We start from the raw sequence: 23737 nt of genomic DNA on the forward strand, positions 1-23737 counted from the left end.
TTAATTTGAAAATGACTTGAAACTCAAAAGTTTAGTTTGAAATCTTTTACATATAGATCGAATCAATCCATAATTTAAAATTAATCAACCCAGATTTACCTAAAAAAAGAGATGCAAAATGACTTAAAACTCAAAATAATTCAAAATCGCTCAAGTAGACCCATTTGTAAATTGGGAATGCGTAATTGTGGAATTCCCATATTGAAAAAATATGTAATGAATGAGAAACATATAAATGGAAAGGACCCATAGACTTATTACTTTAAGGTTTTGAGTTGGATATGATGTCAAGCCTATAAATATATTCTTTAATAAGGCCCATAAAAAAAGATCCTCATTAGGTGCATTGGGCTCTTCGGATCTCTAACAAATGGTGTCTTGATATGTGGATGGAAGAGTCAGGAGACTTCTAATAGGCCCAATGAAGCAGGAAGAAACTTTTCTGGAGAATAGTAGACTGAGAGAATCTTGGAACATGTGATAGCTCTAGTATGCCTCTTAGAGGTGCATGTTCGAGTGAGTTTTGTGGAGCAATTTTGCTCTTGCTGATACCATAACACTCAAGTTTTTTTAAAAAAAACCAAAAACTTATATCTGAGAGGGAGCAAGCTCAGTAAGCCTAATATCAAAGAGATTCACACTTAAGAGGGAGATCATTGGGAATATGTAAGTGTTGAATTCCCACATTGAAATGAGATGAGATGAATTAGAGACATATAAGTGGGAAGCACCCATTGCCTTAAGGTTTTGATTTGGATGTAGTGTCAAACACATGAGTATATTCTTCCACAAGGTCCATCAAGAAAAATTCTCCCCAAACATTTTGGACTTTCTAGATCTTTAACATTATCTTCCTCTCCGATGACTATTTATCATTTAGTGGCTTAGTAGAGGTCAAACAAAGTGTAGGCTTCCATTTGTTATGGTTGGAGGCATTATGTGGCAGTAGGGAGAGAGAGAGAGAGAGAGAGAGAGAGAGAGAGAGAGAGAGGTAGAGGGGGCGCTAGAGAGAAAGAGAAAGGAAAAGGAGAGGGAGGGAAAATAAAAGTGAGAGTTGTTTCGTAATTGAAGTTCCTTATTCGCAAAATTATGATTTATCCTTCCACCCAAAAGTTTTATTTAACAAGGTCCTAAATTATTTTCGTTGAAGTCATTAAACTATTCTCTGATGCTTATGAATTTCAATACATTTAAAATACAAATTTCAAATTTAAATTTTAGAATTCAAATGCAACTCCATTTCTTTTCTATTTCCTTGCCTCTCACTTCCCAATTAAGAAGGATTTAAACATCATAAATATTCTATAACTACTCATACAAAATATTTAATATGCAAAATAATAACTATGATGTCAATCGGATTTAAAATAAAATTTTAAAATAATAAAAATACTTAAACTAGAATTTAAACTCCATAAAAATCAAATTTAAATTTTCAAATTTTCAAATACATAAAAATGAAATTTCCAAGATGTTACACTTACTAGAGAGCAACTCTTAAAATTAATCTTTGAGGGGTGAATATATGAAATTTTAAAATTTTCAGCACTATTAATTGGATGTGTTTATTATATAGTTTAATGTTTTTCTTTTACAATCGCGTCGAACTCAAGACTTCTCAACTCAAAAAAACTACTTCAACACCATCGAGATAAAAGATCACAGTGTTTTATATATATATATGTGTGTGTGTGTGTGAGAAAATTTTAGAGTGCCACGGCACAGAAATCTAGCAAGTGAAGATATAGGTAAAATGTCATTTTCTTGAGTATCTTCCTCTATGTAATGCAATATTTAATACACCATTTGGAGCATAATTATTAAATTATTTATTTAAAATTATCTTAGATCATCCTATGTTAATTAAAACAAACGATGAAGTGTATAGTTTCTGTACATATAAAAGTAATGATCATTTCCCTTTCTCAGCAAATTAAGTTTCAAAGCAAAAGCCTCAAAACCTAATTATACCCACTATGTTAGCTTTGTCTCCTGTTTTCTCAACCTATGGATGGCCATTGGAGGACCCAATAGGCCACGAACAAATCTACTTCTCTAGAGAAGCTGAGAAGACGATTGATACTATTGCTAATAGTAACTTCTTTCAATCTCAGCCTCCAGAAATATTGGAGCTTGATCACTTTGCATCTTTTACAGATTATAGTGGTGATCCCAACATGGTTAAGAAACTTAACCATAATGCAAGCGAACGTCATCGTCGCAAGAAGATGAACTGCCTCTATTCTTCCCTCCGATTGCTACTTCCGGCAGCCAATGAAACGGTATGTACTGAATATAATTTTCCCTTTTGCTTTATAAATGCAAAAATACTTGATTTATCATAAATCCAAGATGGAAACACGTTGATTTCACTTATTTTACATGCGAGTTCCATCATCTATGCATCTATATACTGCAAAAATCAATATCAATATTAAGAAAAACCAAACATTTCGGTGATGTTATTTAACAGAAGAAACTCAGCAGAGCTGCCACAGTTTCTTGGGTGCTAAAGTACATTCCAGAACTACAACAGCAAGTGGAGAGGCTGGTTCAAAGGAAAGAGGAGCTATTCTCCAAGCTATCTAAGCAAGATCAAACTCAGCAAATGAAGCCTAAAAAAGGCATCTCTAGCAGCTTTCTATCAGCAGTATCAGCTACTCAGATCAGTGACTCAGAAGTTGTGATTCAGATTTCTACTTACGGCGTCCGTACAAGTCCATTATCAGAAATCTTGCTTTATTTGGAGGAGGAAGGTCTTTCTTTAATCAATTCTTCTTCCTTTGAGTCCTTTGGAGGCAGGGTCTTCTTTAATTTACATCTTCAGGTATTATTATTATTATTATTATTATTATTATTTAAAAAAAGTCTCATTCTGGTTGCTTAGAACACACTTAAGTAGTGTGACCATTTAGGGATTGAATTGTAACTAAATTTTAAAATTTTTGGAATTAATGTGCAATAGGATTTAATAAAACTGTTAGCTAATTATATTGAAGTATTATAAAATAGTTCCTTAAAAAATTTCCCATATTTTTATCATTGAATTGTCGTTTGGTAGAAGACATTTTAGTAATATTTTGTACACAACTTTTTATGTAAATTCTAAATTAAAACTTTGTTGGTAATTAATGTTTGCAAATTCTGAAATATGCAGGCAAAAGGAGGCTATAAATTGGAGCAAGAGGTTTTAAGTGAGAAGCTTGTGTCTTTATACAAGGAAGGGAAAGGATTTCCATAAAATTCGTGTATGATATTTGATAATTTAACTGTAAAAGTAAACGTACAAAATTTTACTTTTTTGGCATAATGGCATATCGAGTATTAAACTTAATTAGCTTTTCTAAAATTTTTTGTTTATATATGCAAGCTTTTTTTTCTATTATAATAATAATAATAATATACAATTTTTTTACAAATTTCTAGTATCATTACAGTATATATAAAAGGCCTAATCTACAACAAAGCCAAACCTTTATGTGATTTTGTAATTTAATTCCAAACTTTTAACTTTTTTATAAAATAAGGTAAAATTAAATGATTTACAGAAATTCTATCTAGTTTTAAAATCTATTTTGAGGGAGAGTGTCTCTGTGGCATACCATGTGGATTATTTTATTACAAAAATATGAAATCCACTTAACATATCATATAATAATTAAAAAAAATTAATCTCCCTCTCTCTGCGTGAAAAACTTCCTAAATCAGAATCTGCAATATAAATACATATTAAACCAAAATCAGAATTCAGCATATTTTATCAAAACTTGATCCTCAGTATGGCCTATGTAAGTTTCTGAATTCAATTCTATCATAATATCCTTTTGGAAATGTAGAGTACTAATATTATCCCAGAGCGTTGGATTTCTTGGACTTAGACGCCAGTGTTATTCTCCCCTGATATATGCTCTAATGGTGAGTTCAACAGAAATTGCCATTAGACTTGTAGCTGTTGCTGTCCTCTATGATCTAAAAAATAGATGATCTTGCAAATGACCCTACTGCATATAGATAGATTGTTTTTCCTGTTAACTTCTTTGCCGGCATCTACCAAGCTGTATTTGGATTGTTTAGGTACTCTATAAAAATATTCTTTCAAAAGAAGTTCTATTTTCTTGAGAAATCCTTTAGTATTTTTTTGCTGGTTATCACTCCTAACTAATAGTTCAGAATATCTGCAGGTTGGGATTTCGTATGGACTTTCTTTCACATGCTGTCATTGTTGGATTTATTGGGGGTCTACTTGGGATTGGTCATTTCACCACTAAAACTAATGTGCTTTCTGTCCTTGAGTTTGATTTCACATTAATAGAACATCCGGTAAGTTCTGTTGCTCTGGTAAAACTTTCATTAGTCCAGGGGACATTCTTTGACAATTCAAAAACATGAAGAAAACCTTCTTCATTCTTTTCCCAGTACTTTATTTCATAACATTAATCAGGGTATTTCAAGAAGTATTTAGCATTAAAATTGAGTACATTTTGTAGATTTTCACAAAGACGATCCGCTTTCTCCCATTTTCTTTGTTCATAACAGTGGTGCCTTCTCATTTTTGTCCTGGGCTGTCAACTCCTTATCTTCCTTCTAATTGGCAGATTTATGGAATATTTATATTGCCGACTCTGATTCAGGAAGCTCTTCAGAGAGACTGAGGATTTGTTTTTTTATATGATGTGTCAAGTGGATTTCACATTTTTATAATAAAATAAATCACATGGCATGTCATCTCAACAAAGACACACCCCATCTAATTGGATTTCAAATTTGGATAAAATTTTTTCAAACATCCCAATTTTGGCTTATTTTGTCAAAATTGAAAGATTTTGATTAAATAACAAAACCATGCAATAGTTTTTTTTTTTTTTTTTTATGATTAGTCCTATATAAATAATTAATAACGAATAACATGTTATTATTTTACTTTATTATTTGTGATTTGTTTTTCTTTTTCACTATACCAAAATAATATACTAAATATTAAATTATTATTTAACATTTTTTGTATCAAAATTTATTTATATATTAAACTAAAATTTAGAGATTTTAGGGATACAAATTTAAGTTGATAGATGACTATGCTAAACATAGATAAATTGAGAGATGGTGAGTAAAAAATGGCCATAAGTTAACCAACAAATTGTTGTTGATATCATATTACAAGGATGTAAGATTTGGACCATGCAGATAGCAAAGCTAGTGATGGACTCTTAATAATCAAGGTTCCAGGCCAAATCTGCATCTATATAGATATGTAGGCTAAAATCCTTTGATATAGAGATGAACAAATCATGATTCTATATGGATTAGAGATAGTAGAAGATGTGCTTGATAGCTATCCAATGTTTGTCTGAATGAGAGTAAACAAATTGTGGGACTTGATGAATGGAAAAGAAGATGTCCAGTCTAGTGAATATAAGGTATTGTAAGCTGCCAACTATGATTTTGTATAGAGTGGGATCATAGTTGGATTCCTTCGTTAATGTTGAGTCTGTCACCAAGATAGCTAGGGTTAAGATGTCATTGCAAGTGTTCATATTGGCCTTAGTAAGTAAGTCACCTATGTATTTGGACTAAGTTAAAATGATACTCGATGGTGTGGTTGTGGCCTCAATGTTCGGGAAATAGTCCAAAATACCCAAGTCCTTACTCATGAATTCGCCATACGGTGGGTTGACTAGTTGTTGGAAGTGTGTTTCATTATTGCCTATCATAATCGTAAACATAAATAAGACAAAATGCTTATGTGTTATGACTCTTATAATGGAAAAGAGATAAGCCAGTTGTGGATATCTTGAAACCACACTTTAATAAGGCACTTATGAGTCACTTATACCATTATCTCAGAACTTGACGAAGGCCATATACGGAGCATGTCAATTTGTAAAAATATATCATTTTGTCCTTGTCAACAAATCCTTGAGGTTGATCCATAAACAATTGCTCCTTTAGATCCCCATGATGAACGGCATTGGAGACATCCAATTGCCTAATATTCCAACCATTGAATATTGTAAATGAGAGAATAAGTCTAATGGTTGTTGGCTCTCAAAGAAGTCAATGCCAAGACGTTGATGATAACCTTTTGCCACTAGACGTGCTTTTGTACCTAACGATGGCTCCATCCAACTTTTTCTTAATGCGAAAGACCCATTTGCACCTAATAATGTTTTGTGCTTCATTTCTAGGTACCGGCTCCCATATCCTTGTTTGTAGAGATGCATTAATTTTTTTTTGCAAGGCATCTTGCCATTCCTTAATCACTTTAAATAGTCTTGCTGTAATAGCTAGGTACCTTAGTGGAGTCAATGATGGCATGGTATGTTTTTAATTTTAGGTTCCTAATTTGTGAACTTGTGTTCACTACGTGAGTTTTGGTCGATGGCACTTAGTGTGTAGGTAACTAATGAGGTCAACCATAGTGGATAGGCCATTTTGTTATGCTAGAGTAAATGCAACATAGCTATGGCAAATAAGTAATGTGGGATCGGTGCAATATTAGGACTCTTCGGACATGTTGAAGGTGTGTCATGGTTGTATGCATGAGATATATAGGACAGTGAACGGGATTGGACAAGAATGACGTCTGGGTGGTAAGACATCTTGCATGGTTGGTTGATGTTGTGTTTTGGCTGTTAGTATTGTGTGTCAAACATGGGCTAAGAATATTTGCAGTGAGGGAGTGAGATGTATGTGGCATAATTGTATGGGTTATGGCGATCATAGGTATTAGCGGTAGCATAATGCTTTCCTTGTGTTGTCCATGCGTAACAAAGATGGTGTTATTTTTAATCTCACTTTGATGAAAGAGAACATAATGGTGATATAAATTTTTCTAGTAGAAAGTTTTATGCTTTTATAGCCCTTATTTAACTTACTGTAACCTAGGAATTTGGAAAATTTAGGATCCAATTTATTTTTAGCCATGGGTAACATAGACAGCTAAACACGAGCAATTCATGGTAATTTGGTGCTTATTACAATAGAATTTCATATGGTGAGAAGGTTTAGTGTGGAATGAGGGTATTTGATTGATGGTGTAAACTACAGTGTGAAATGCATAGGTAAAGTATTTAATGGGAACATTAGCATAATGTAATAACGCTTGACTAGTTCCAACAATATGTATGTGTTTTCCTTAGCACGCCCACTTTTTTTTACTAGAGTCTGTGTAATTCCACTTTCTTGAAGGTATTAAGTTAGTGCCTAAAATTCCCTACTTCAATCTACTTGGAAACGTTTTATGGGCAATGCAAAATATTTCTCAACCAAGTGATGGAATTTTATAAAAAAATTTTTGCTTTAGAAAAAATATCCAATAATGTTTCCTAAAATGGTCATAAAAAATAACACAATAATTATAGCGATCAATGGAAGAAACTAGAGAGGGTCACCAAACACAAGAGCAAATTAACTTTAAGGTTGAGTTTATTGTGGTTTTAGAATTGAAAAATGGTCGTTTATGCATTTCACTGATATTGCAAACATGACAAAGAACAACATGAGAAATATTTGAAGAGCATAAATTATAACAAAGCAAAACAAGGTTGACGGTATGATCATTGTCATGACTTAGTGTAGAGGCCATCTTTACTTTGACCTTGGTACATGACATGTTCCATGGGGACATCCTTGATCACAAAAGAGTTAGGAAAGAATTCAATTGAGATGTTGTTTTGAGTAGTATAGGCGTGAATAGAAAGTAAATTACAATAAATGTTAGGTGAGCATAAATGATTATCAAGAATGAATATACATTATTAGCAGACATAAAAGACTGACCAAAAAGTAAGAGATAGGAATAGTTGTACCACTGCCAACCACGATGCCACTGGTACCATGATATGGAGAAAATGAGAGATGTTCCCACTTTCAACTATGAGATGAAAATTAGCACCAGAGTCAATTGTCCATTTATGAATTGGAAGGTTAGAGGCAAAGGCAAGATAGGTGGTAGGTTAGCGTGAATTAGTTGCTATGTAGAAACTTTTCTTTAGGAAGCAGCATTGGCAGTTATATGGCCTTGACCATGGCAGTTGTGACAAATGATTTTGTTGTTTACATAGGAAGAATTGGTTGAGAAATAGGTCTACCACATTCACAACTTAAATCATGATAAGAGTTGTTTGAGTTTTTTGTTGCTATCTATGCTGCTAGTGATACATTTGATGTTACCAAGATAGTGTCCGATCTCCATCTTCAACCGGGATTCCTCACTTAATAGAAGGGCTTTAAAATCATCATAGGAGATGCTTGCATTACGAACCTTATAGGCATGTATAAAGGGACAGTAGTCACCTCCTTGGTCTTCAAGAATGTCACTAACAAGTGACTCTTCTACGGTGATTGAAGGGTTGTAACCTCTTATAGTTGTCAATAGTGTTAGGTCCTTTGGTGAGATGCTTTAATTGTTTTTGAAGTTGAAGTACCTAAGTACATGATCTAGAGGAGAAAATGGTGGCACCAACTCATTCCAAGCATCTTTGGCAGTAGAGATGTTGATGATTTGGGGAAGAAAAGGCTCAGACATGGAGCAAAGGAAGAAGTTGAGCTTTCTATAGTAGATAGTTTAAACAAGTGAGTTTAACAGACAGGTATTCAATGACATTTAGTAGAGAAGTTGAGAAATAAATTGTAGATGAAGAGATTAAGCTTTGTGAGGAAGCCATAATGATGAGCCGCGTAGCTTTGATACCATGTAATGGATGAGCCAAAATCTACTATTATCTTCCATTTATTAATATATGTTAGAATTATAACTCAAAATCCTAGTGGGATTTAGAGAGATTTTTTCCTAATTTAAGTGGGAGAAATATTCCTCAATAGGATAGAGGAATATTGTCTACATAAAGTAGAACTCTTATTTTAGTGTTATTCCTAAATTAAGTGAGACTCATAATCAGATTAGGATTGAGGGAATTAACACTATAAATAGGAGAACGGTGGAAAATGTTATTTGGCTTTCAACCCATAGAGTGAGACTATCACCCATTATAGAGAGGGGCTTTGCCAATTGCTAAGGATTGGCTCTGCCTATTGATAAGGGGCACTTGCCTATTGTAGTGGAGAGAGGTTTCGGCCTAAGATGAAGTAAGGACATAAAATTCAGAAGGAAGGATTCTTGTCCATTAGTGAGAGGGCTCTTGCCCATATAGTTGAAGACACTCTTTGTGGTGTAGTATTGTAACAATAAATATATTAGGTTATGTCTAGAGGAGACTAAGAGAGACTAACTAATGTATTTACTATGAGTAGTTTGATATAGTATGGGTTCTCCTGGGTGTAATTGGGTTGATGGGTAGTATAGCTATGAGCTTGTAATGATGATTTATTTATTGATAATAGTGGAAAAAGGCATGCCCATGGATGTAGCCTTATATTGAGAGAGCGAACCACGTAAATATTGGAATTTTTTATGTTTGCTTTGTTTCTTTGCAGTTTACACACTTCTGCGATGCACAACAATATATAAACAGGTACATAGATAAGGTTGTAAGGAGAGCAACTTTGCCTATTTGTTACAAGAGATGATGATAACACTACAACAATGTATAAAGCTAATTAATTAATAAACTTTATCACCCATTAATTATTATATTATGATCAAATTTTGTCAAAGGCTTACAAATTGTAATTTCTTTTAGAATCTGATTTTTTTTTTCAATTTTCAAATATTAATTATCATTATGTGATATTTTTTGTTCATAAGAGTCATTATTTTACAAAATATTGGCATAAATTAAAAGGTTCAAGTAAAATTGGTAAGTGACTAACAAAAAAAATATAAAATTTTTTATTGAAGAACAATAATATGATTTCACCACATAAATTTACTAGGCATGTATATAAATGAAAAGACCTCGTTATAATGTTTCCTTTTTCATATAATCATCCACAATGCGGATTGAAGAGCTTTTCCTCTCTGCCTACAACTTAATGAATGTCATTCCTTTTATAATGGTGTTTGATTTAGCGTTTTGGGATAACTAATACATGTTTCATACTCATACAACCATTTCATATTTGTTTGATAAAATTTATACATCAACTGTTGATAGCTAATTCTAGTCTTAATCAACTATTGATTTCATTAACTCTATTTTGGAGCTTTTCCTCTGGTAGCTAATTTGATTTTTTTTTTTTTAGGCTATATTAAACTTTTAAAATTTATTAATTATGAAAATTTTCTGTCTTTGAATTAATTTTTTTAACAATAAATTATTTAAAATTATAAGAAATAAAAGATAAATATAAAAATAATATAAATAATAATAAACTAGTTATAATGTTTATTCTTATATATATATATATATATATATATATATATATATATATATATATATATATATATATATATATATATATATATATATATAAAAAATTATATTTTTTAAAATTATATTTTTATTCTCATATATATTGCATAATAAATTAATCTATTTTAATACTAAAATAAATTATATAATATACATTCTTATTAGTCATTTCACGTATCAATAGCAATAATTAAATATAGTTTTACCAAATGTTTACAATCAGCTATTAGCTATTAATTATCAATAGCAACTTTCAATTATAAGTTATCAGTTATATTCACAAGTTAAGTCAAACAGACCTATATATATGTATCCCCACTTACAATTTATCTAGAAAAAAGAAAAGAATGAAACATAACCATGAGAGGAAAGCTATCCAACAATAATTAAAATATATATATATATATATATATATATATATATATATATTTCACATGATATATGTGATAGGAATTTCTTGTCTAAACCTGGTCTATCATAAATTTAATACATAACTATGTGAAATTTATTAATTTAAAAAGTAGATCTCATTATATATCTTATATATTGGACCTATAATAGATAGAATTTTAAAAAAAAAAAAATCCCTAATTGAAGTTTTGTGTCGTAAATTTTCAAACTGGTCAACACACTACATCAAATGGTGGATTCTAACACACTTTCATTCCTTTTGCAGAGAGAAATTTATAAAAGTAAATTGTCAAAGTTTTTACTGCATTATTAGTGTGGTGACTATCAATTATGTTTATATTTATACTAGTGCGGTTGGATGAAAAGGAGAATTATCCATATTTATAAACTCCATTTGTTGCATGGGAAATATTTTCTTAAAAAATAATTTTTTTATATTTTTTAGTATTTGGGGTATTTAAAAAAATGATTAATGAAAAATATTTTTCTTGTTAAAGGGAAAATTAAGTCATTTTTCATTTTTTAGACTTTGATAATTTTATTAATATGAAATACTTATACATATATGACATGAACACATACCTTTAGTTTAATATTGTAATCAGACAACTTGAAATATTTTCATGGAAAATACTTCTTAAAAAAATATTTTCCGCATATAAATTATTTTCCATAAAACAAATGGAGCCTTAGATTTAAATTATTTAATTATAGGTTATTTTGAATTCCAAATCATTTTTATCTCTTTAATTTTCGCACAGATTTTAGATGGATTATTTCGAGTTACAAATTGATTTACATTCTTCATCAGATATTTCACTATACAAACATAATTACAAATTAAATTTTAATTAATTTACAAATCATGAATTATTTCAAGTCAAAATATGAATTTTTTTAGGAAAAATAATTTTTATTTATTCAATTTTTAATGAAAATACTGATTAATTGAGTCAACATTGAATTGAATCATACCAATAATATATTAGATTGTCCTTTAATTTTGTAGGTCATTCTGATCCATTTTCAGATTTTATGAGATTAAAATGGATTGTGTTGTTTTTTTTTATAAAATTTAACAATTCATTAGTAAAAATAATAAGATGAGTATAATATAAAGTTTTCCTAAAAGAAAAAAAAATATAAACATAGATAATTAAAATATTTTATTCAGAGATAATCTGAATAGAATAAAATAACCTTTTGGATAGTAATTTGTCCTTTTTTATTTTGGATGAACAAAGAAATCTTTTGCGATATTACTCTTTTGGGATCTTGTTATCTTTGTGACCCACATAAGGTATTAAACCACTAAATATTAATGAAAGAATAGATCGCACTACCAGACTCCATTGATAGAAGATCATTATCCATACCTGAGTCTCTAACTAAAAGAAATCAATGATTCATTCAAATATTGAAAAAAATAAATAAAACCCCAATAATGTAAAGAAATAAGACCCCAATACTGGGAAAAGAATATCATATTTGTGTCTAAAAACTCAGATATGTTATAAACAGACACAGATTTTAGAGTTTATTAGAAAAAAAAAATTAACACAAAACAATAAAAGAAAAAAAAAACGATGTATGAGTAGCCAACGATGCAGGAGTAGCCATCAGGGAGAAACTCACCGATGGTCTCCTAAAAAAAGAGAAATCTGAAAGAGAAAAGAAAAAAGAGAGCGAGAAGAGAAGGAAAGGAGGAGAGAGTATTGATCTTTGCAAGCCCAAATTACTAAAAAGTTTTAAGCTTAGTTAAATTCTTAAAATAAAAAAAATAAATAAAAATAGAAAAAACATAAATGGATTGTGCCGTTGCTTTGAATCAGATGAGTCAAATTAAATTGGCATATTAAATTAAAATTTAAAACCTCTAATTATAATCCATTCCAAACAGAAGAAAAAAAAAAGCTAATATTGGAAAATTGTAACATTGTCAATAAGAAATTAAACAAAATTGATGACATATATTTATGCATATTATAAATTTTAAATCTGATATAAATGAGGTAAAATCTCTTTAAATATCATGTGATGAATTTCTTTTTTCTTAGGAGTTTGAAATTATTTTTCTATCTTCCTTATATATATGTTTCAATCAAAGTTGGATGGCTAACCTTCTGATTTTGTAGCTGAATAATGTTTACTTTAGAGATTGAATTCCTAGGATGGCTGCGCTGGCAATTCTTATATACGTTTTCAATAATTATTTGAATTCCTAGGCAGTCACATTTATAATAATATGCTCCAGAAAATACTGAAGAATATAAGTTATCCAGAAAAGTTATAAAAACAGAGTAGAACAGAGGAGGCGGGAGATTTATTTTACAAGTCAGTTAGTTAGCTAAAGTTTGTTAAAACTATTAGGCTGAGTTGTCTTTTATTGATTGGACATGCGCTAAAAGCTAAATGTGTATATATAGATGTAAATAGCAATCAATAATACATTTTTCAGTTTTCCATATTTTCTCTTTTCAAGGGTTTTGTTCTCATGGTATCAGAGCAAAGAAACCTGTGTAGATAAAACGGTTACTTACTAGACTCAGATCTGAGATTTAGTGACGGTTACTTTCTTGAAGCTGTTTTCATGGAAGAAACTCGACGTACAGAAGAAGTCAGAACCATGGCTCATCAACATGGTGATGATGCGTTTTCACTTCAGAACTCTGATAACCCCGGCTTGATGCTAGTAAGTGCTCAACTCAATGGCATGAATTACTTGACTTGGAGTCGTGCAATGTTGATAGCGTTGCAAGCCAAGGATAAATTGGGCTTTATCAATGGTGAGACTAAGAAACCTGCAGCAAACTCCCCAGATTTTGCAAAGTGGAAGCGAGTCGATTGCATGGTGATTTCCTGGATTCTCAATGCAATTTCTAAAGATTTGGTCGAAGCTTTCTTATATGCAATGACTGCCAAACAGTTGTGGGAAGAATTAGAACAAAGATTCGGCCAAAGCAACGGACCATTGATTTATCATATTAAAAGAGAAATTAGCTCTTTTACGCAAGGAAACATGCCACTCATGGTGTATTTCACCAAGCTTAAAAAGCTTTGGGATGAGGCTGATTGCTTAAAACTGTTCCCTGTGTGTACTTGCGATGCATGTACTTGCGGAGTATCAAAGGCAATAGCAGATCTGGATAACAGTGAAAAAATAATGCAATTTCTAATGGGTTTGGGAGATAACTATGATCATGTTCGTAACCAAATATTGCTTTTAGATCCATTGCCAAGTGTAAATAAGGCATATTCCATGGTTTTGAGTGTTGAAAAGCAAAGGCAAGTTTATAATTTGGGTATGGATATGACTGATCAAGTTGCAATGACAGTTATGGGAGCAAATAAAAAAAAGGAAACAGGAAATGGAAAAGGAAAATTCAAGAAGAGTGATGCTGGGAAGAAAGAAAGTCGTTACTGTGACTATTGTGACAAAACAGGTCACGTGAGGGATACATGCTTCAAATTGAATGGTTACCCAGAATGGTTTCAAGAACTAAAACAAAAGAAGAATAAATCCCAGGCAAATATGGTGCAAATGCGTGATACCCCGCTAGATGATGATAGTAATATGCAATCTGGTTCTACTGATGCTTAGAATGCTAATATTGTGGCTGTGGTTCAGCAAGAGTTTGCAAAACTAATGAAGGGCAAGTCTGTGGTAGAGGCAAACTGTTTTAACTTCTCTGGGTTTGCAGGTAATAGTTCTTCAAACTATTTCAATAAGAATAGAGATGATTGGATAATTGACACAGGAGCAATAACACATATGACACATGATATGACCCTATTTACTAGCCATTCAAAACTAAAACAAACCTCATTTGTTCTTCTACCTGATGGAACGACTAAGGATGTTCATCATTTGGGATGTATACAATTGCATCCAAGATTGAAATTAACCAATGTCCTCCACATACCTGAATTCAAGTATAACCTATTGTCTGTGAGTAAACTCACTTCAACCTCCAACATATCTGTTACCTTTCATCCTAACCTTTGTGTTTTGCAGGACCTCTCGACTAAAGAAGTAATCGCAATTGGGAAGATGCAGGGAGGACTATACAGGTTGGATAGTGATTCATTCAATTCAAAGTTGTTGTATAACCCTTCTATTCATACCATTGCTTGTAATAACATAGCTTGTAATACTCTTTGTACTTCATCTTTTCAATCAAATAAAGGAGATCTTACTAAATATCCCATTTGGCATTATAGATTAGGCCATATTTCACAAGAAGTCATGAAGCATATACCACATTTAGAATCAAAATCACAAATTGATACTTGTGATATTTGTCACCTTTCAAAGCAACAGCGTATCTCATTTCCCATTAGTCAGTCACATGCTGCTTTTCCATTTCAACTCATACATGTTGATCTTTGGGGGCCATATAGAGTACCATCTATGATAGGAGTCAATTATATGCTCACTATAGTTGATGATAACACTAGGACAACCTGGACTTTTCTTCTTCATGATAAAACCCAAACTCACCAAACCTTGTTCACTTTTCTTAACATGATCCAAACCAAATACAATGCCAAAGTTCACACCATCCGTAGTGATAATGGTACCGAATTTATTAATTCCAATTGTCAAGTTCTCTTTCAATCTAGAGGAATTTCTCACCAAAAATCTTGTGCATATTCCCTTCAACAAAATGGCATAGTTGAACGTAAACACAAACATCTTTTACAAATAGCCTGTGCCCTTATGTTTCAATCCAAATTACCAAAAATGTTTTGGGGAGAATCATTACTCACAGCCACTTACATCATAAATAGGATCCCTTCCAAAATTCTTGCTTGGAAAACACCTTATGAGCTTCTAAATGGCAAACCACCCGACTATAATACTATGCGAACATTTGGTTGTCTTTGTTATGCAACCAATATTTCTCCCCACAAAACCAAATTCGACCAAAGAGCATATCGTTGTGTCTTTCTTGGTTACCCATTGGGTTACAAAGCTTACAAGCTATACAACTTAGACACCAAGTCCATTTGCATTTCCCGAGATGTTATATTCAAAGAGCATATTTTCCTTTATCATACCATGTTAGGAACATCTTGTGACATATCATTACCCAAACCCATTTCTGATCACATTACGCCTCAAGATACTCAGCCAATTTCACCACATTCACAGCCCATAGATTCACCAAGCCCACCTAACAATTCAAATCATTCTCCTGACCTTACACAAATCAATTCTCCAATCCAATTATCTTTAAGAAAGAGCACACGGCCCACTACCAAATCATCTTGGTTACGCGACTTCGTTGCTTCAATCCAACCTGTAAATACTCTCACATCTACTGATTCGGTTACAACTACAGTCGATGAGAACCTCGCAAATTATAAAGGTACATTCTCTCCACCTTTTACCATTCATAATTCTATTTTTGCTCCTGACTTTCTCCAATTTACTGCAAATGTGTCAAATATCTCTGAGCCTACTTCTTATTTCAAAGCTAAAGATGATCCAAATTGGGTCAATGCTATGAACAAAGAGCTTAATGCATTGGAAGCAAATCAGACATGGGAACTTACAGAATTGCCTTCTCACAAGAAAGCTATTGACTCCAAATGGGTCTATCGTGTGAAATATAATCCGGATGGTACTGTTGAGCGCTACAAGGCTAGACTTGTAGCAAAGGGATACAATCAACTTTCGGGCATTGATTATACTGCATTTTTTTCTCCGGTGGCTAAAACCATTACTGTTCGGGTTTTCCTAGCAATTGCTGCAGCTCGAGCTTGGGCCATTCACCAGCTTGATATCAATAATGCATACCTACATGGTTATATTGATGAAGAACTCTACATGAAACCTCCAGAAGGTTATACTCGTGCCAAGCCTGGTCAAGTTTGTCATTTGGTTAAATCCTTGTATGGATTAAAACAGGCTGGACGCCAATGGAATAAGGAACTCACATCAAAATTGCATCAATATGGTTTTACACAATCGGCACATGATAATTGTCTCTTTGTCAAAGGCTCTAATGTTAATTTTCTTGCTTTGCTTGTCTACGTTGACGATATTCTCATAACTAGTGCAAATGAAGTTGAAATCCTTCGAGTCAAACAATTTCTTCATCAAACATTCACTATAAAAGACATGGGTTATGCCAGATATTTCTTGGGTGTTGAATTAGCACGATCATCTTCTGGACTTTTTCTTAACCAACGCAAATATACATTGGATATCTTAAAGGATGCAGGGCTTCTTGATGCCAAAGCCACTGACTATCCTATGTCCAAAGGGCTCAAGCTTGATCTGGCGGCACCTTGCTCGAATCTGAGCGTTATCGACGTGTGATAGGGCGGTTACTATATCTTAGTCTTACACCCCGGATATTACCTATCTTTGTACAACGTTTAAGCCAATTCATTCAAAGTCCCCGGCGACCACCGATCTTTGTCCTTCATTTGCTTCGATACTTGAAGGGTCCCCAACCAAAGGATTATTCTTTCTGCCTGCAGAACTCACTTCGATTAAAAGCATTCTCGATCTTGGCCCGGGCAAGTTGTCCTATGACCCGAAAATCTCTAACTGGCTACTGTATATTTCTTGGCTCATCTTTGATTTCATGGAAGTCAAAAAAGCAAACTACCATTAGTCGATCTTTTTCTTTGAAGCGAGAATCAGAGCATGGCATCAACTGTTTGTGAATTGCAGTGGCTGTCTTACTTACTCAAGGATTTTCAACTTTCCCTCTCTTTGCCGATTCCTTTGTATTGTGATAACAAGGCAGCGATCCATATTTCTGAGAATCCTGTTTTTCATGAAAGGACCAAACACTTGGATATTGATTGTCACATAGTTCGCCAACAGGTCCTCAATGGCTTTATTCAAACAACACATCTTTCAGCCAAACATCAGCTTGCTGATTTCTTCACAAAGCCATTAACTTCACACCTTTTTTCATTTCTTCCGTTCCAAGATGGGATTGGTTAACTTAAACCCATCTCCATCTTGAGGGGGGGATGAAGAATATAAGTTATCCAGAAAAGTTATAAAAACAGAGTAGAACAGAGGAGGCGGGAGATTTATTTTACAAGTCAGTTAGTTAGCTAAAGTTTGTTAAAACTATTAGGCTGAGTTGTCTTTTATTGATTGGACATGCGCTAAAAGCTAAATGTGTATATATAGATGTAAACAGCAATCAATAATACATTTTTCAGTTTTCCATATTTTCTCTTTTCAAGGGTTTTGTTCTCAAATACTTTTGTACGCTTTATTTGTAACCGCAACGGTTTTAGTTTTCGTGGGTATTTGATTTAATTAAACTCTAATAAAGCTAATTTAAATAATATATAATTGAATTTGAGGTGAATTTAAATTTAAATAATAATATCCATAATGAGTTCAGATCGAGTTCGAATTTTACATATTGAGTATCTATTATCTGAATTCGTTTATATAGATGCTTAATTAAATATAATATATATATATATAATATTTATAAAATTTTATATATTTTATTTTATATAAAATGAAATTTAAATATTTTATAGAATTATTAAAATTTTAAAATATAAATTATTAATCAAAACAATTTTTTATATAGATTATTAATTAAAATATATAAAATTAATTGAGTTCTAATTTTTTTATAATAATAATTAGATTTAAAATGATTTCCAATAATTGAGAATAAATTTTAATTGAATTTTTAACGGGTTCAAGTTTTATCAACGTTAATCAATCTATATATTAAAAAATAATATGGCTTACAGAAAGTCAATTTTCTCAGCTGTATATGGTTTTCAATTTCTTTTTTTTTTCTATTTTAATTGTAGTTTGATAATGTTAATTAGTTGAGATTAACATGTATATATACCGTATTATTCACTTGTTTAATTCAATAAAAAAGAAATTACTATTATTAATAAAACTAGTTATTTGCTCGCCGTGTTTAAAATTTTTAAATTATTATTATATAAAATTATAAAATTTTTAAATTATTATTATATAAAATTATATAGTGTTATTTTATTTTTTTATTATATTTTTATTTTTTATATTTATTAATTCTATACAATTATTTAATCAGATAGTTTTTGTTATTTTTATAAAAAAATTAACCATATAGTGAATTTCGCTTTAATTTTATATTAAAAACTTTTATATAATAATTAAAAAAAACTTTTTATATGACCTTTTATTATCAAATTATTACTCTATATAATGGGTAAACATTTATATAAGAGATATTGAAATTTTTATTATTATCTAAAAGATATATTGAAAAAATGGATAGGTATGCACATCCTATCGTGTATGTTGTGTGTGTATGTATATTGAAATTTTATTTCACTATTATTAATGAGTTATATTAAGTAGTAGAAAATTAAAATTCTATATCGCTTGAATACTTGATGTCAGGTTAACTTATATATTAATTGAGTACTTTTAATTCATAAGTCAATTTTTAAGTTAGACCTAAAGGTTTAAATGGTATTAGAGTTTAAGTTTCCTCCAGAGAATGAGAGCACTCCTAACTCATAAATCGACTTTTGATTATATATTAATTATTTTTAATAATGTAAATATAATTAAAAAATAAAATAAAATATATTAAAAGTTTAGTATGCCACTTGTCACAAGCATACAAACTTGATTGTATCACTTGATACATTCTCACAACTAAAGAACAGACTTGTGTCAGTTTCTCCGCTTTTGTACATATAATAATATATATTCATCTCAACATAAAACAAAATACATTTCCCCTTGCCTCTCTCCATATGTATATAACAGTATAACTCAATCACAATTATGAATTTTTAAGATTTGTTTATGGGGGCCTAGTGAGTCAATAAGAGTTGGTTGCATTAATTTTGAAACAAAATTTTCAATGCACAGTTGAAATTAAGAGTGCATTATGTGCATATTATGTCTTTTTTTTTATTGGCAATTAGAAATATTCTAAAATCAGTTTATACAAACTAATTATGGTTTCGTTGGGTATTATTGTTAGTTTTTAATTTTTAATTTTTTAAAATCAACAAACTGTTTTTCATTTTTTTTTTAAAACAACTGCATTGTTATGTTTTTTTTTATATATATATATATAAATAGTTATACAGATAAATATGAAAAAAACAATCCTAAGGAAAAATCTATTAAAATAATGGGTATTAAACAATTAAGCTGAAATGAAAAAATAAAAAATCAAATTAAAATTTTTGACCATATAATAAGAAGAATTAGTAAGGGAAATATAATGAAACTGGAGATAGCTGGACATGTATAGAAGAATAGGCAAGCACTGAATATTGTGTGAATGATGGGAATTTTTCAGGAGGGACAAAAAAAAAAAAAAAAAACGAATACGTAGTGAGTAATTGAAAAATAGGAAACAAGAATCCTTGTTTTAATGTTTCCGTAATCTTTGTTTTATGTTTTATAAACGACTCTAAATAACTTGCTAAAAGTGAAAAACAATTGATTAACCGAACATGTTTACGTTTTTTTCTTAAATGAAAAAACAAAAAATTGAAAACCACGACATTTTCGAACACATCCTTAGTTTTTTGTATGGATGGTTTTAAAAATATACTTCTTCACATTTGCTTAATATGTTCATTCAAAATTATTATTTTTAAAATACATTTCAACATAATGAAATTGTTATATTTGTGACTTTGAAATTTGGATATGTTTTTTCATGGATTTGAATTGTGACCCGATCTGAAAGTTTTCACGCTGCGACCCGATTGGGATAAAAAGTGAGATTTTTGTGGTGGTAGTGGAGGGCACGGGCCTATCGGCTCGGGTTCAAAGCCCACCACTGATCTCTTTAGGGGTGCAAGGGCAACGCCCCCGCGGTATAGACCAGTATAAATATTGTAATATTCTATCATTTGCAAGAGAGTTGTGAGATATTCAAGAAACATACTAGGGCTAGGGTTTGAGAATTCTGATTGATTGTATCTTTCTTTTTTCATCATAGTGGAATTTTTTCTCTTGTCTTGCCCGTGGACGTAAATCTTACGATTGAACTACGTTAAATCCTGTATTATTCTTCTTTTATTTTCAATACTGTGTGATTGTGCGATTTGTGTGTATACCTTAGATTTGCGTGCTTGTTATAACAAACTGGTATCAGAGCTTTTTGCACAAAACCTAGAGTTTACAGATGGCGTCGTCTTTAATAATGTATGAGATGGAGAAGTTTGATGGTGGATCGAGTTTCAGTCTGTGGAAGATTAAAATTAAATCTTCCTTGATCCTACACGGTCTATGGAAGGTAATCGAGGATAACATTCCATAATGTATGAAAGAGATGGAAAAGGCTGATCTAAAGGAGAAAGCCTTGAGTGCGATTTTCATGAGCGTAACTGATAATGTCCTATGCGAGATTGCTGGTGAAAGCTCAGCATCTGCGGCATGGAAGAAATTAGAGGAGTTGTACCATGCCAAATCACTGACCAACCGCCTGTATATGAAGAAAAGGCTTTATAATATGAGAATGAGCGAATGTACACCTATTAAAAAACATTTGGATGAATTCAATTCAATCATTATGGACTTGAAGAATATTGATATTGAGATTGATAGTGAGGATCAAACCCTTATCGTGTTATGTTCTTTGCCACCCTCCTATGAAACTTTTGTTGATACTCTGTTGTATGGGAAAGACAGTATTTTACTATACAATGTTAGTAATTCTCTAAAATCGAAGGAGTTGAAAAAGAAATTTCCAAATAATAGAGAAAGATTTGAGGGGGAAGGTTTGGTGAGTAGGGGAAAAACACATTCAAGGAAGGGTTCTTCTAGCAGGAAGAAATCTAAGGCCAAATCTAAGTCAAGAATGAAAAAGGCTAACTTTTTTTAGTATAGGGAGCAAGGTCACTACAGGAGAGACTGTCCTAAGTTGAAAAATAAAAAGGGAAAGCAACTAGAAAGTTCTGTGAATGTGGTTGATAGTTTTATTAATTTTGATGGTGATGACAGTGCTAGAGAAATTTTATCCATGAGTTCAGATCATGGACAAAATTCCTTAATTCTTGATACTGGTGCTATTTATAACATGTGTTGTAACACCCTAGACAAATCCCACATTGGCAAAACACGGGAGAGATGCTGGGTTTATAAGTTGGTGATTCGTAACCCCTAGTGAGGCGTTTTAAAATCGTGAGGGCTTCAGCTCAAAGCGGACAATATCACTAGTGGGCCGGGCCGTTACATTTGTGGTATCAGAGCCACTCTGCGTGCAACCTTGAGCGATGGTGGGGCAAACCTCAGCGAGGACGCTGAGTCCCATAAGGGGGGTGGATTGTAACACCCTAGGCAAATCCCACATCAGCAAAACACGGGAGAGATGCTGGGTTTATAAGTTGGTGATTTGTAACCCCTAATGACGCGTTTTAAAACTGTGAGGGCTTCGGTCCAGAGCGGACAATATCTCTAGTGGGCCGAGCCGTTACATGTGTCCACACAGAAACTAGTTTGTCACTTACAAACAGATGAGTGGCAAGGTATTTCTGGGCAATGATCATGCATTATCTATTGAAGGAATCGGTAACATCAGATTGAGGATGTTTGATGGCATTGTCAGAACTATAGAGTATTGGCATATTCCAGGACTAAAGAGGAACTTGATTTCTTTTGGGACACTTGACTCTCATGGATTCATATACCATGCAGAGAATGGAGTTCTCAAAGTGTGCAAGGGCTCTATGGTATTCATGAAGAGCAGTTTGGTTTCAGGATTATATTTTCTTCAGAGTAGTACAGTTTCAGGGGAAGCTGCAGTAGCATCCGGAAACAATAATCAAAATCAGACTCAACTGTGGCATATGTGTCTTGGTCATATGAGTGAAAGAGGATTATCTATGTTAAGCAAGCGAGATTTGTTGGACATGCAGAAAACAGAATCTATGGACTTTTGTGAACACTGTGTGTTTGGTAAACAAACCAGGGTGAAGTTCAACAAAAAAGCAGTGCACAAGACTAGAGGAACAGTGGATTATATCCACTCAGATCTATGGGGTCCTAACAAAATCCCTTCCAAGAGTGGCGTTAGGTACTTCATGACTTTGATTGATGATTACTTTCAGATGGTGTGGGTGTATTTTCTAAAAACAAAAGATGAGGCATTTTCAACCTTTGTAAAGTGGAAGAAGATGATTGAGAAGCAGACAGAAAAGAAGGTCAAGCATCTTAAAACTGATAACAGGTTGGAATTTTGCAATTTTGAGTTTGATGCATTCTGCAGCAATGAAGGGATAGTGAGACATTGCACTTATACAAGGACACCACAACAAAATGGTGTTGCACAACACATGAATAGAATGCTTTTTGACAAAACATTAAGCATGCTCTCACAGTCAGGATTGGAAAAGGATTTATGGGCTAAAGCAATTAATACAGCCTGTTTCTTAGTTAATAGATCTCCATCTACAGTTTTGAGTGCAAAATTCCTTTTGAGATCTAGTCCAGTTCACTTGCTGATTATTCTCAGCTGAGAGTATTTGGTTGCCCTGCTTATGCTCATGTGAGAGATGGTAAGCTTGAGCTGAGGGCAAGAAAATATATATTTCTAGGCATCTGGAGTGAAAGGCTACAGGTTGTGCTGTAATGATCTAAAGTCTCCAAGATTAATTATTAGCAGGGATGTGACATTTAATGAGTCTGCTTCATTAGATAGTCAGATGGAGAAGTCAATAACAGAATTAGATCATGGTGTCAGAGAACATGTGGAGCTTGATATTGATACTTCAGTAGTTCAGTCCAGTGATTCAGAGGATGAGGTGCAAGATCCTGATCAACAAGAGGATGCACCTGAGCAACAGCAACAGAACCATATAGCATTGCAATTGGTAGAGAGAGAAGACGGATTAGACCATCGTAGAGATATGCATATGCAGATCTAGTTGCGTTTGCCTTGTCAATTTATGAAACAGTTGATGTGCATGAACCCAGCAATTATAGAGAAGCTATTTCTTGTTCAGATGTAGATCAGTGGGTTGGTGCTATGAGTGAAGAAATTGAA

At 32.3% G+C, this 23737-nt stretch overlaps 1 protein-coding gene across 1 annotated transcript; it reads left to right on the plus strand.

Moving 5' to 3' along the window:
* Positions 1–1949: 1949 nt before the first annotated feature.
* Positions 1950–3334, plus strand: LOC110656662 (transcription factor ORG2). Its single transcript, XM_021813542.2, has 3 exons — positions 1950–2282; positions 2474–2827; positions 3158–3334. Exons 1-3 carry the CDS (start codon positions 1977–1979, stop codon positions 3239–3241), a joined length of 744 nt encoding a protein of 247 aa, XP_021669234.2. The 5' UTR covers positions 1950–1976; the 3' UTR covers positions 3242–3334.
* Positions 3335–23737: the final 20403 nt, after the last annotated feature.

This window comes from Hevea brasiliensis, chromosome 5 (genome assembly GCF_030052815.1).
Source record: "Hevea brasiliensis isolate MT/VB/25A 57/8 chromosome 5, ASM3005281v1, whole genome shotgun sequence".
In the NCBI taxonomy this organism is placed as follows: domain Eukaryota; kingdom Viridiplantae; phylum Streptophyta; class Magnoliopsida; order Malpighiales; family Euphorbiaceae; genus Hevea; species Hevea brasiliensis.

Coding starts and splice junctions, on each gene's coding strand:
- LOC110656662 (XM_021813542.2), top strand. CDS start 1,977: ATGTTAGCTTTGTCTCCTGTTTTCTCAACCTATGGATGGCCATTGGAG. Junction 2,283..2,473: donor TTCCGGCAGCCAATGAAACG/GTATGTACTGAA, acceptor GTTATTTAACAG/AAGAAACTCAGCAGAGCTGC. Junction 2,828..3,157: donor TCTTTAATTTACATCTTCAG/GTATTATTATTA, acceptor TGAAATATGCAG/GCAAAAGGAGGCTATAAATT.